At 38.3% G+C, this 14,634-nt stretch overlaps 1 protein-coding gene across 1 annotated transcript; it reads left to right on the forward strand.

Moving 5' to 3' along the window:
• Nucleotides 1-295: 295 nt before the first annotated feature.
• On the forward strand, nucleotides 296-12,757 carry prdm13 (PR domain containing 13). Its single transcript, XM_067985292.1, has 4 exons — nucleotides 296-463; nucleotides 2,566-2,697; nucleotides 2,818-2,938; nucleotides 11,277-12,757. Exons 1-4 carry the CDS (start codon nucleotides 323-325, stop codon nucleotides 12,755-12,757), a joined length of 1,875 nt encoding a protein of 624 aa, XP_067841393.1. The 5' UTR covers nucleotides 296-322.
• The last annotated feature ends 1,877 nt before the right edge of the window (nucleotides 12,758-14,634 follow it).

Here is a 14,634-nt window from a genome sequence, read left to right on the forward strand (position 1 = left end):
CATTGTTCCTGGCCATTTCGAGCACTTTATTATTCAGTTGGGTAGGGAAAGTCTCCATGTGTGTCTCTCTGACCCTCTTGGCTGTGGCTCGCAGCTGTGATCGCACCAAAACTCTCTCACCAAACTGAGGCACTCTGTGCACTCTGCTCAAACGCAACGTTCCTCCCTTTGCATAGAAAAAGCGCAGCGCACGGGCTCCATCGCGTCATTTTGCAGGCGGAGACCAGTCTGTGTCCATCTCTCTCTCTCATCTGTCTCATCTCGCTGTCAATCCATCCCTCTTCCTTCGCTACTTCTTTTCTCCCCCTGCATCCCCGGAGCCATGCAAACCCCCCGGAGCTCGGCGATCACCGTGACCGCGGAAAGCATCATCCCAGCCGGGCTGCGCTTGGGTCCCGTGCAGGGCATTTTTAGGCTGGGTAAATATATGTCCGATCGCAAGGAGCAGTGCAACAAGAAAAAGGTAACAGATTTCGTTGCATTGACATAAATCTTTTAAATGCAATTTTCCTTTTGCTTTATAATTTCCCGGGAATGTGGGGAAAGAGCTCAAACTTCCGATCAGTCAGTAGCTTGGCAACATCAGATTTTATTTCTCTCTCACAAAACCAAGCGAAACAATATTGTAAGTCAATTCTTTATATAAAAAAGTTACTGGAAAAAAATCCATGACCTTTGAGTTCTGCGGGTACTGTCTAATGCCATGGATCCGAATTCATCGCTTGCCCGCTAATTGTTAGTTAATTGTATTTTCCCGCAAATTACCATACTGTGTTAACTTCTGTTAAAGTTATTGACAGACCGCTTTAATTGGATCTAATTTCTGCTCTCGTGTGCGGCTAAAGGGTTCAATTTTATGGTCTACGATTAACCGTGCGGTTAGACTTCAATTAATTAATTTTACTCTTGTCGAGATCCATAACCAAGATCGAAAATGTTTATTGTAAGTGATTTATTTATTCTTCTTCGTGGCTGGAATTGTAGTAGCTGCTTCGCAGTGTAAACTAATGTCCTTGATTATCCAGGTATCCGTTTTTTTTTTACCTTGATTAAAATAATCTAATGATAAGTAATTGGATCATTTCAGCTTACACACTTGGCAACGAAATTTAGAAGAACAGTTGTTAATAATTAGACACTGTCTGCTCCATAAAGCCGCATTTAGTTATCAGTGGCTGAGCTACATTGCACGGCACAATCAATCGCAATGCAGCTCAGCCACTGATATTACTGTATATATATATATACACACATACATACATGAGTAATATACACAGAATCATGCATACAGAGGAAAAGTTATTCAAGCTTGATTGTTTCCAGTGTCTAATGGCATATATTGCCATGGGCTTCCTTAAACAGGTGCAGATGCCGTGTCGTATGTCATGGTCAGCTTTTTAATTTGTTAAACCCCTTTTAAACGGTCTGACAAACTATGTTATTTATTTCTCGTCTGTTTCGATTTTGTTTCTTGCAGAAGAACCGGTATGCCTAATTATAGCTAACTTTTCCCAAACGACTCTAAATGGGCGCATTTGATCCACCTCTATCCCAATATTTTGTTGATATGCTCGTTTTGTAGTAAATAATTTACCAGTGTTGTTTTCAACGTTTGTTAGTTGGGTTTCTCTATTCGTACATCAGGTTATTTATTATGGAAAACAATTTGAATGCATGAAAGGTATAATATAAATGAGGAGATAAGCACTGGTGCACCTCGAAATTCAATTATACCATCGGTCAACTGCCAAAAGTGAACAGGTGTCACTAAAACATGCAGCAATGGAAGTTCTTTATGTACTGCAGTATTATATAAATACATTTAAAGCATTCGAAGCTTTCAATTAAGTTAACATGAACTTGTTTTTATAAAATTCAACTATCGAAGCTCAGGTTTGTAATTGACCACTTATTGATAAACAAAGCAGATTTTTTTCATTTATTTTCTTCCGTAGCGAATTGTTATTTTTAATCACTTATTCTGAATCCCAAATATCTACGTATGCGGAATTTTAATTGAACTGAAGAAGCTTGGGAAATATTTGAATATAAAAAACAGCTCGAACCCTTCTTATTTCCAGCGACGTGAAGTGAACTGCAACTGTTTATGTGTAAGATGCAACGTTTTTAATGTTTTTCTCGCTTAAGCAAGGCTACGTATTCCCAGCTGTTTTCTCAGTCATTATAATTCTTGACTGGTTTAGGGCCAGGTCACCGTCAGGTATCTTCAGATCACAATTTCTTTAATACACCATTCCTGCCTGGAGACTTCACTCAATGATCTCAAATACAATTTTCGGTGAACCTAGCATTTAAATTATTGTTAAACCAAAAAATAAAATAATACTTAAGGACCACACGTTTGGGGAAAAGATGTTTATCCATACTTTTAAATTTTAGTTTTAATCATATTTTCATGTGGAGTCTTTTGGATATGATTTGTGTATGTTGCAATTAAACTAACGAAGTGAAACAAATGTATGCGAATTAAATGATCATTGTAGGGATAATGCAGGAATCATAAAATTTGCTTTCCTAAACTGTGCTGCTGGGGATATATTTCAGGTGCGCTTTGTCAGAGGGGATTTGGTTGATGAAACTGGCGGCTCCGTCCCGGAATGGATAGAGTTAATCCGAGCTGCCAGACACAACCAAGAACAGAATCTGGAAGCAATCACCGACCTTCCAGGGGGACAGGTACAACACAACATTACATTTCTGGCACGGTTATGGCTTTTATCAATCCAACAAAAAAATACACCTCAAAAGATTAAATCACATATAGTCCTTATATTTCTGCTTCTGTTCCTTCTGCAGATCTTTTACCGAACGCTGAGAGATATCCAAGCCGGGGAAGAGTTAGCAGCGTGGTACTCCAGCTCCCTGGCTCAGTGGTTCGATATACCAACCACAGCCACACCGACACACGATGAGAAAGGTAGGGGCAATCAACTCAGTCTCGCTGGATAAGAGCAACGAGGAAAGCTGAAAATATCTTTAGTTTGAAAAGTATGCATTTAATCCAAACAACATTTCTAGATAGCTCACTAAAAAGGTTTTGTTGCATAAATGTTTATGTGCATATAAGAATAAGTGCAAGTGCACAAATCTATTGCGTGCACAGAAAGTATATACACTGATTGTGTGTAACTGCAATGTACTTGTGAACATGGATATAATTTATGTATGAACGTATAGTTGGACGTCCATCAGTATTTATGTGCGCCAGATTTATTGCAGCACTTCAGCGTTGTGCCCTGATTCAACGAAAAGCATCACAACACAATTAAAAAATATTTACTTTTAGCTTAATCGAAAAAAATATATTGATTGAGTAAAGTTACAGCAGATGGACAATTTTGTTTTTATCCGTAATCGTAAAATTGTTGGAGTAAGTGTAAAATAATCAGCCGGATACTAATCCAAGTGTACAATATGTGACCTTAATGCTTTCAGTGGGTACCCAAGAAAAACTTCAATGGAATAGCCACGTTACGCTTAAAGGGGGGAGGGGAAATTCCAAAAATAACCCTCATTTTTTTTTGTTGAAAATGCGACATCCGTTTTTAGTTTAGATGCAATCGTTGCATCCATCGATTTGGCTGTACCGAAACGAACGAAGTGATTGTGCCCCTAGTGCCACAGACCATGTGCGCCGACTGGATGTTTTGGTAAAATGGCTCGTAGTCTCTGGGTGACAGAATTTAACCTCTGTGAATTTGATAGGCGATAAAATGTGCCATTTTTCCTGAAACATTTTATATTGATTGCAACAGGTTGTCATTGGAATTAGGAGGCGAATTAGTTTATTTGCATTATATTGTTAGGTAGTGTCATTATCGGACTGCAAGTAGCGAGAAACTAGAGATATTTACTCATTTTATACCGCTATTGCAGTGCTAGGGTCAATATAGTGGGACAATGTGTCCAACGGAACAATTTGAATTCGATAGATACTTGGGTTAATACACCGTTCCTTCATTAAACGGCATATTTAGCTGGTATTTGCAATAATTGGATTTTCGATAGCATTTTGCTTCTTTGCAAGTTACAAGTCTTTCAACTTCACCCGATGGATCCGAAATTTTAATCTACATCACTGGATATGGGTGTTGTGTCGATTCACGAAAGTTTCCATCCATCTTCAGAGGCAATTCGTAGGCATGCTGGCATTCCCTTGACATCGATCGTACGGAGCATTTACACTGGGGAGATAGTCCTTGGTTCATGGTATCATAGTAGGTACAGCACTGGAGGAGGCCATTGGGCAAATCATGCCTGTGCCGGCTCGTGGAAAGAGCTAGCCAATTAGTCCCATTCCCCTGCTCTTTCCCCATCACACTGTAAATGTTTCCCTTCAAGTATTTATCAAATTCCCTTTTGAAAGTTACCATTGAATCTGTTTCCACCACCCTTTCAGGCAGTTCATTCCAGACCATCACAACTCCGTGTGTATAAAAATTGTTTCCTCATGTCACCTCTGGCTCTTTTGTTGATCACCTTAAATCTGTGTCCTCTGGTTACCCACCCTTCTGCCACTGGAAACAATTTCTCCTTATTTACTGTATCAAAACCATTCGTGATTTTGAACACCTCTATCAAATCTCCCCTTAACCTTCTCTGTTCTAATGTGGAGATGCCGGTGATGGACTGGGGTTGACAATTGTAAACAATTTTACAACACCAAGTTATAGTCCAGCAATTTTATTTTAAATTCACAAGCTTTCGGAGATTTTCTCCTTCCTCAGGCAAATGTTTCAAATGTTTCCTTGAAACATTTGCCTGAGGAAGGAGAAAATCTCCGAAAGCTTGTGAATTTAAAATAAAATTGCTGGACTATAACTTGGTGTTGTAAAATTGTTTACAATTCTCTGTTCTAAGGAGAACAACCCCAGCTTCTCCACGTTCTTCTCCACATTTTTCTGCCTCTTTAAGGCCTTGACATTCTTCCTAAAGTGTGGTGCCCAGAAATAAACACAATACTCTAGCTGAGAGCTAACCAGTGTTTAATAAAGGTTTAGCATAACTTCCTTGCTTTTTTACTCTATGCCTCTATTAATAAAGCCCAGATTCCCATATTGACAGCCCTCTCAACTTATTCTGGCACCTTCAAAAATTTGTGTATGTGCATCCCCAGGTCTCTATGTTCCTGCACCCCCTTTACAATTGTATAATTTAGTTTATATTGCCTCTCCTCATTCTTCCTACCAAAATGTATCACTTCACACTGCTCTGCTTTAAATTTCATCTGCCATGTGCCTGCCCATTTCACCAGACTGTCCTCCTGAAATCTGTTACTATCCTCCACATTGTTTACTACATTTCCGAGTTTCGTGTCATCTGCAAACTTAGAAATTATATCCTCTATACCTAAGTCCAGGTTATTAATATATATCAAAAAGAGCAGTGGTCCTAATACTGACCGGGAAACACTACTGTATACTTCCCTCCAATCTGACAAACAACTGTTCACCACTATTCTCTGCTTTCTGCCCTTTAGTCAATTTTGTATCCATGCTGCCACAGTCCCTTTAATCCCATGGGCTTTAATTTTGCTAACAAGTCTATTATGTGGCATTTTATCGAATGCCTTTTGAAAGTCCATACACACAACATCAACCACAGTACCCGTATCAGCCCTTTCCGTTACTTCATCAAAGAACTCAATCGAGTTAGTCAAACACGATTTTTCTTTAACAAATCCATGCTGACTTTAATTTATTAGCCCATATTTTTCCAAGTGGCAATTAATTTTGTCCTGGATTATTGTCTCTAAAAGCTTCCCCACCACTGACGTTAGGCTGACTGGCCTGTAATTGCCCAGTTTATCCCTCTCCCCTTTTTTGAACAGGGGTGTAACATTTGCAATCCTTCAATCCTCCAGCACTGTCCCCATTTTTAAGAAAGATTGTGGCCAGAATCTCCATAATTTCCACCCTTACTTCCTTCAGTAACCTAGGATGCATCCCATCTGGACTGGGTGACTTTTCTACTTTGAGTACTGCCAATCTTTTAAGTACCTCCTCTTTATCTATTTTTATCCTATCCAATAATGATACTACCTCCTCCTTTACTGCTACAATGGCAGCATCCTTTTCTCTAGTGGAGACGGATGCAAAGTATTAATTTAGTACCTCAGCCTCCACAAGATCATCTTTTTTGTCCCTAATCGGTCCCACCCTTCCTTTGACTACCCTTTTATATTGATATGTTTATAATAGTCTTTTGGATCCCTTGACTGTTAGCTGCTAGTTTATTCTCGTACTCTCTTTTCCCCTCTTATTCCCTTTTTTAGATCTCCTCTGTACTTTCTGTATTCAGCCTTGTTCTATACTGTATTGTGAACCTTACATTTGTCATATGCCTCCATTTTCTGTTTCATTTTAATCTCTAAATCTTTGGTCATCCAGGGAGCTCTAGGTTTGGATGCCCTTCCTCCCCCAACCCCCCTCCCCCCAGTAGGAATATGTCTACACTGTATCCGAACCAACTCCTCCTTGAAGGCCTCCCATTGTTCTAAGAACATAAGAACACGGACTGCAGTGGTTCAAGAAGGTGGCTCACCACCACCTTCTCAAGGGCAATTAGGGATGGGCAATAAATGCCGGCCTCGCCAGCGATGCCCACATCCCATGAACGAATTAAAAAAAACATAAGAAATAGGAGCAGGAGTAGGCCATAAGCCCCTCGAGCCTGCTCTGCCATTCAATTCGATCATGGCTGATCTTCTACCTCAACTCCATTTTGCTGCCTTATCATCATATTCCTTGATTCCCTTAGTGTCCAAAAATCTATTGATCTCAGTCTTGAATATTCTGAGCATCCACAGCTTTCTGGGGTAGAGAATTCTAAGGATTCACAAGCCTTTGAGTGAAGAAACCTTTTCTCATCTTGGTCCTAAATAGCTGACCCCATATCTTGAGACTATGACCCCTAGTTCTAGACTCTCCAGCCAGGGGAAACAGCCTCTCAGCACCTACCCTGTCAAGCCCTCTATTGACCTGAACATAGAAGAAGAAATATGTTGGACTGAAGTTAGGAATGCGGTTCAAAATGTTGGGCATTTAAAAACATTTTTCATCAGAAAGTGGCATTAAGCTGGATAGCTCCTTTTTCGGCCGACACGGACACAATGGGCCGAATGGCCTCCTCCTGTGCCGTAAGTTTCTATGATTCTATAATCATAATGCATTTTTGTCGATCCTCTGAAATATTGTGTTTGACATTTTATTCCAACCGATTGGAATTCGAATGATTTGTAGAAGTCTATGGGGAAACGACTACTTATGAGTCCAACGTTTGATAGACAAAACTTAACAAAGGTTCATTAGAGCAAAGCATCACTTGGATTTGAATTGCAAAATGCGATGAAATTGTCACGAGGCCACTATTTCATTATGAACGTTTCTTTGAAGATGTACGTGTTTATGTTTACTGATCTCGTACATAAATCTCCACTGATATTTTTGTATCCAAAAAATTGAAATACATGGATACACATACTAATAAAATATATGCAAGTTTGCATAAACTTAATAATATATACATGCTTGCACGATTGCAGTTACTTCCGTATTTATAAGGCATATTTAGTAAAAAAAGATTAAAGTGACAATAAAATTGAATATATGTCCGTTTAGAAGAACTTCGGATTTTTTGTCTCATCGTTGGTTATTTTTATTCATGGTTAACAAATAAGTACCTTCCAGCGAATCTATGTCTAACACGTCACGTTAATAATTTGCTTAAATTCTAGCCCTGCTTGGTAGAGAAATAATTGTTCAAAATAATTTAATGTAAATAGCGTCTTTATGATTGAACCCTTCATAAATGGATTTCATGGACGTTCTATTATTTTGCATTTAAGGTATAAGGACGTAATGCAATCGACTAACGCAAAGGAAATAGGCAGCAACTATTTATACCAGATACCAGGAAAAAAAACTGGAGAGGGAAAATTTCTCCAATCTGTGTACGGATACAATATTGCATTCCTCAAACGGTTAATGAGAAGAGAGATTCATTTGCGAGTTCAGCTATTGAATCTAATTCATCAAAATAAGTTACTTTAGGGCTAGGGTACTGGTGGTCTCGGATAGGGATGGGGGAGGGTTGAGACGTTTCTGTAGTCTCTAAACCAAGTTGTAGCTAAAGTGCAAGGTAATAGGATTACTGAAGTTGTTGCTTCGGCCACAGCAGCTCACGGCATCTTAGCAATTAAAAGTAAGGTTTGCAGGCACTCCCAAAAATCAACAGACAGCATAAAAACCCTTTGCTTGAGGCTTCCAGTTCTGTCTCTACAAAGACCACCTACTATAATCCAGCGCGGATAGGTTGTGCATGAGGGACCCTGAATAATATTACGCAAAACGCAGAACAGAGCAGAACGACTACTATTTTTTCCTTCTTTTTGTAGTATGATGCAAATACTTGATGGCAAACAGCTGAACATGTTGTAAAGGAGATAAGTGATCAGCTATACAGTGCAATTACATTTCAGTAAGAGTTAACCTAGCAACAGTTAAAACAATCCCGCACGACCTGTGACAGTGAAATGGTTCATAAATATTTTTGGATACTATTTTATTGGCCTGTGTTGATATTGAAAGCATATACTGTATATCACCTGTTTTCTTTAATAACTTGGTTCCGGTTATTTTCTCTTAAAATCATTTCACTTTTAGTGCATGCTATCTCACCCAGATCCCTTGCTGATTTTGAATTCGGGTAATTGAATTGAAATTGTCAAATAGATTACTGGATCGGGCACTGTACATCCTTAATCGTATGGTTGCACCTGGAATTTATGTTCCTTGACATTAGCTTGTTTTGCAGTTCAAACTGTGCGAATAGACAATACAATGAAAATATCTGAATCAATTCGCAACTGTATAATTTAAAATATACTGACTGGTTTGCATTCTTCTCGATATTCAACATACGAAAAATTATTTTAAACCCAATAATGGGTTTTAACAAGAAATCGTTATTAAAAGTTGTTTTGGCACCTGATCTCACGAATTTCTTCCTCGCACTATATATTTGTTTAGAGTACAAAATACTTTACACGACAAGATAATCAGCAGATCATGTTCTGTAAGGTTGCATTAGTTTCATAAGGTTTAAGCATTAATATATGTATAATTAATACATCATCTGTGTAAACCTAACAGTTTGTAATATTTTTTTAAAATGTAATTTTCTTGAAACTCTGGACATTATAAATTTAAAACGGAAATAGACAGTTTCCTAGAAGTAAAGGGAATTAGGGGTTACGAGGAGCGGGCAGGAAATTGGACATGAATTTAGATTTGAGGTTAGGATCAGATCAGCCATGATCTTATTGAATGGCGAAGCAGGCTTGAGGGGCCGATTGGCCTACTCCTGCTCCTATTTCTTATGTTCTTATGTTCTTATTATATTTTCATAGCTATTTAAAGTTTTATTCTTTAAATGCATTTTAACAGCCTGACTGAACATTTCCAGAGAATATATTTCACTCATTCTTCGATTGTTACACGATTTTTCTATTTTACCCCTAAGATATTGGAATTAGGTATTTGAAATGCAAACAAATTATGTTCCCATTATATTTTTAATTGATATGGAGCTTGATACTTGTAAACAACCGGCTATCTAATCCGATATCGAAATAACAAGCAATATAACCAACTCCAAGATCATCTTCCATAGACTGAATGAAATAAAATGAGGTATCTTATCTACAAATAGCAAGAACCATTTATCTAGGAGAATCAAAAGTGTCTGATGCGCACTTTTGCTAATTGTGCTCCATGAGGTAGAATCAGAACAAAATTATCAGCAAATTAAAGAGATTAAATACATTTTATCCGCATTAATTTTTCTGCAAATTACCGGAAGACTAATATATTCTGATGCTTTACAGATTTTTGCAATTGAAAGGCCCCAGAACAAAGTTCGATTTAATTATTCCAATTTTGCACAAAAAAAATCTACATTGTTAAGGTCAATGTCGGAAAACAGAGAATTTAATTTTAATTATGCACGCTATAACGGTTTGCGGACTGTAGAAGAAAATTGGTGTTAGCATGAATGTAGGAATAGACGAGGTGCAAAATGGAATACAGTTAATCGTACGAAGAAACATTAGGTCGAGGAAGTATGTTTGTACAACATCTAGGAAAGGAAAGGAAAAGACAGTAAAGAAACTGAAGGGAAAAATAAACGAAGAGAAGAGACGGAGCTAAACAAAAAGAGACAGAAAGAAAGGAAGAAAAAGAAAGTAAATAAATTGAAACATTATGTTGAGAAACTGCATTTACACGACGTCTATAAAAGGAGAAACCAAAAAGAACAGAGTTAAAGGAAAGATGAAAGTAAAAAAAAACGATTGCCAAAGATACAGAGCCGTGTTTTAAATTGTAAAATGAACAGTTTGATGTCATTCTTTCCTTGCAACATCTACAAATGAGAGCACCTCAAGGAATTGTTACTCTTTGAATAGCAAAGTTAATATCCTATGCATTGTTCTGATTTTAATGAGAAGCTTATGATATATAGATTGTTCTTTGGCCAGTTTGTTCAACTCCTTGCCATACGCCTCCTTTCTTCAGCATCAACAGATGGGCCAAGTGCATTGTTTCAAGCGCCCCATGATTTCAAGGAACAGCTGTTATCACCTCCAAGGCTAGTAAAGGCCAAAACATTAACTGTCTAGATTGTATATGTCTGGTCAGGCTTGCGTTTCCTCCTTGGAGAACAGAATAATTAAATAACAGGACTAAGAATTACATATAAATTATCTTACCAAATGATTTGGCTCATTGACTCCCTTTTACATTTATTACCATTTAATTTGTAAAACTATCGGTTTGGGTCGCAGAAACTGGGCTGGCGAAGTGGGAGGGTATTCTAAAAAAGTGGCAGTGAGCATTTTATCATCATATAAGGATTATCTTAAAACATACACGGATTAATTGCAATCTATAATTTTTCTACACCCATCACTGCTGAAATGTGGGTAATAATTTTAAACGCTGTCACATATTTATATATCATCGACCTGAAACGTTAACTTTTTCTTTCTCCACAGATGCTGCTTGACTTGCTGAGTATTCCCAGCATTTTCTGTTTTTATTTCAGATTTCCAGCATCCGCAGTACTTTGCTTTTGATTTCACATATCATATAGTTCAGTGACCTGTGGGGCATAATTCTTGTTATTATTTGTAGTGTTTGTGGAAATGTTTACAACCTTATTCCAAAACTTAGTTTTCTTCTCATTCTTTTCTTTAGGGGAGGAGCGTTATATTTGTTGGTACTGCTGGAGAACATTCAAATATCCGAACACTTTAAAAGCTCATATCCACTTCCACTGTGCTTTGAGTAACGGCAGGGGTTTCGTCAACAACGATCAATGCAGAATTTCGGAGACTTTCACCAAATCTCAGAAGGCAGCCGACATATCTAGTTCATCAACACCTCTGAGGAATGGGCATCAAATCTCGCCTGGCTCTACAGAGGGGGTTAAACGATCAACGTCGCCAGTTTTGGCCAAAATGGCTATGACCAAGAAAACAGTGGGACACGAGGATGAGCAGGACAGGGCCTTGGACATGAGTGTTAATTCAGCCAGAAGTCATGGACCTCTTACGACTATAAGCGGCACTTCCTCAATAGTCAACGCGATGGGCTTTCATCCTGGGATTAGATCCGCTTTTAAACCTACGGGATTATCAAAGTTAATATCGTCTGATCCAAGAGGAGACAGCAGTGCTAAAACCAATGGATTGGGTTTCAATAAACTTCTGAGCAGTATGAAATCACCACGTTCTACTAGCGAGACCATGGTGGGAAATCACCCTTCCAAGTGTGTCCATTCCGTGGAGCCTCCATCCCCTGCACTTCCATGCAGCAATACAACGAGAGGGTTCCCTTTATTTCCTAATTTTGAAGAGACATCTGCATTCAAACATGTCGAAAGGGACCTTCACACCAGTTTATCTCCCAACCGTTACACCCCGATTCCAACCGGCGTTCATTTTGAGAGGTTCTCCATTCCGCCATTTGAAGGAGTTAAACCTTTCTCAGGAGAATGCAACATTCCCATAATGCCCTTAACAGTTTATAATGGTGAACTTCTCTACAGCCCTCCCTATTACCCCTTAAAATTCCACTTCAGCAACTTGATCAAATACCCAGAATCTGTCACCTACTTTGGAGCTCCATCTCTCAACCCAGAACTGGGTTCCATCACCAATATTGACAGAGAAATTGCCATGCACACCCAACAACTATCGAGTATTGCTGCAGAAAAGAGCAGATCTAGACTGGAGTCCATGTCCACCACCACCACATCTAGTGGCAAGCCCAAAAAAGGCCACCTCTGCTTGTACTGTGGGAAACTCTATTCCCGTAAATACGGACTGAAAATTCATATGCGAACACATACAGGGTACAAACCTTTAAAATGCAAAGTCTGCCTTCGACCCTTTGGAGATCCCAGCAACCTAAACAAACATATCCGTTTGCACGCGGAGGGTAACACGCCTTACAGGTGTGAATTCTGTGGCAAGGTGCTTGTGCGTCGCAGAGACCTGGAGAGGCACGTTAAATCGAGACACCCAGGGCAAACTGTGCACAAAACAGAGAGCAAAACGGAAACTTCATTGGACGAGACTGAGCCGAAAAGTGACCACAGCAACGAGAGCGACGTAGATGTCTGTTTTACGGACGATCAGAGCGATCAAGATTCAGGAAAGAACAACGATCAGTGAATAGTTTGAAGAACTGACGCGAGTAAATACCGAATTGCCAAAAACGAAAATGCTTGAAGCATCTAAAAATGCCTGTTTATTTTGTACATAAGATGATAGGAATTGTGCCTTTCGATGACTGTTATCGTAAAGGGTATTTATTAGGGGCGAGCAATATTCATAGTTCCGGCCAGTACAATATGAATGCCAAGTCACGGCCGTTTAATAAATTACTATGAAATTATAAGTGAGCTCAAAGCGTCTTAAAAAAAACTCAACAAATTGAATAACACGAACTCGATAAAAAAAATCATCTATGTACTTCCTATCAGTATTTAGCCGTGGACGTAATGTTGTCATAACATAAACGTTAATATAATCGACACATTTCAATAAATGGAATGACTCTCATCTGGAAATCATGATTATTAATAAGTCGACAGGTCCAGAGTGAATATCAATCATTTAAGCAAATGTGTGAAGGTCAATACACTTTATTAGCAGACAAAGCTAAAAGTGACCTATGATGTAGAGCTGGGAGCAATTATTCAATTTTGTGTGAACTCGCGTCTTTAAAGGGACAAGCATTAAAGCACTACAAGACGGGCGCAAAACATGACAGAGGGACTTTTGTTGATAGATTAGTAGCTAAACTATTTAAAATAGGGCATCCATGATCGTTTTGATCATCTTTATGTACATATGTTTTCTGGAAACATATTATGAGCATGAATCTGAAAGTACGTGATAATGCTATATATAATTTTAAAGAAAAATATAATTTTTTGTGAAGTAGAACAATATGTTGTGTATTTTGGTTTTTATATTGAATGATGTACAGTGCACTTGGTATTCGCCTCTTCATTGCAATGCATTGTGCGAGAATTTTCGAATAAACTTACTTAAAATTTTGAAGATTTGTTTGAACAATCTTATTTATTTTTGTAGCAGAGATTAAGGGTGGGTTTGTTCAAATTTTCTATTTTGCATATTTTTAAAATCTGAAGTAAGTTTTATGGGCTCGAAATTGCCTTTGGAAATGACACAAACTGTCACTATAGGATAATATTATCAAACATTCTGGACATACTTAAACAAAATCTTTCTTTCTTCCTTGTATTTTAGTTTTCTGAACTCATATTAAAGCTGTATTACAAATCATTAGTGACTCTCCTGCCAAACAGGACCGGGGTGTGTGCAGTGCGAGAACAATGAAAGATTCGTGTATGGTCTATAAACGAATGCTGCATTTAAGAATGTCTCAGTTGAATCTTTTGTTTTGGGTTAGACGATGGTTTTGCACTGCAAATATAACAAATGTGATTCGAATTATTTTGCCCATTGATCAAAAAAGTCGAAAGGAGTGACAGAACCTTTGGAGAGTAACCGATAGCATTGGTTTACCGATACTGTGAACCAGTAATTGCGTATCTGTTTAGTTTAGGATTTCTTTTATAGAACCCCTCCGAAATAATAATAAAAACAAACTTTTTGAAAACACAAGTTGTTCGTGACCGTGTACAACAGGCAGTGTTTCAACACGTTGGGTCTGTAACACTTTGTGTGGATTTAACAATTATATGAAGGGTTAACACTTTCTCCAGAGAACGTGTTCTGACCAAATGTTCACACTACACCCGAAATTTTAATTTATTAACGGCCCAGAGATGCTGAGTGTTTCCAGCATTTTCCGTTTTTGTTTCAGATGTCCAGCACCTGCCGTTGTTTTTTTAAAAAAATATTTAACGCGTTAAAGAGTTACAGCTTTATTTACAGCTTCTGGCCCTCAACCTAATGTTCAACACTAGAATTTGTCAGATGTCACGTGTTCCACCACTCTGAGGATATTATATTTTCGCGGGGTGGATTGCATGTGTTACAGAGCGAGAATAGATGGG

Source organism: Heptranchias perlo, chromosome 5 (genome assembly GCF_035084215.1).
Source record: "Heptranchias perlo isolate sHepPer1 chromosome 5, sHepPer1.hap1, whole genome shotgun sequence".
NCBI lineage: Eukaryota > Metazoa > Chordata > Chondrichthyes > Hexanchiformes > Hexanchidae > Heptranchias > Heptranchias perlo.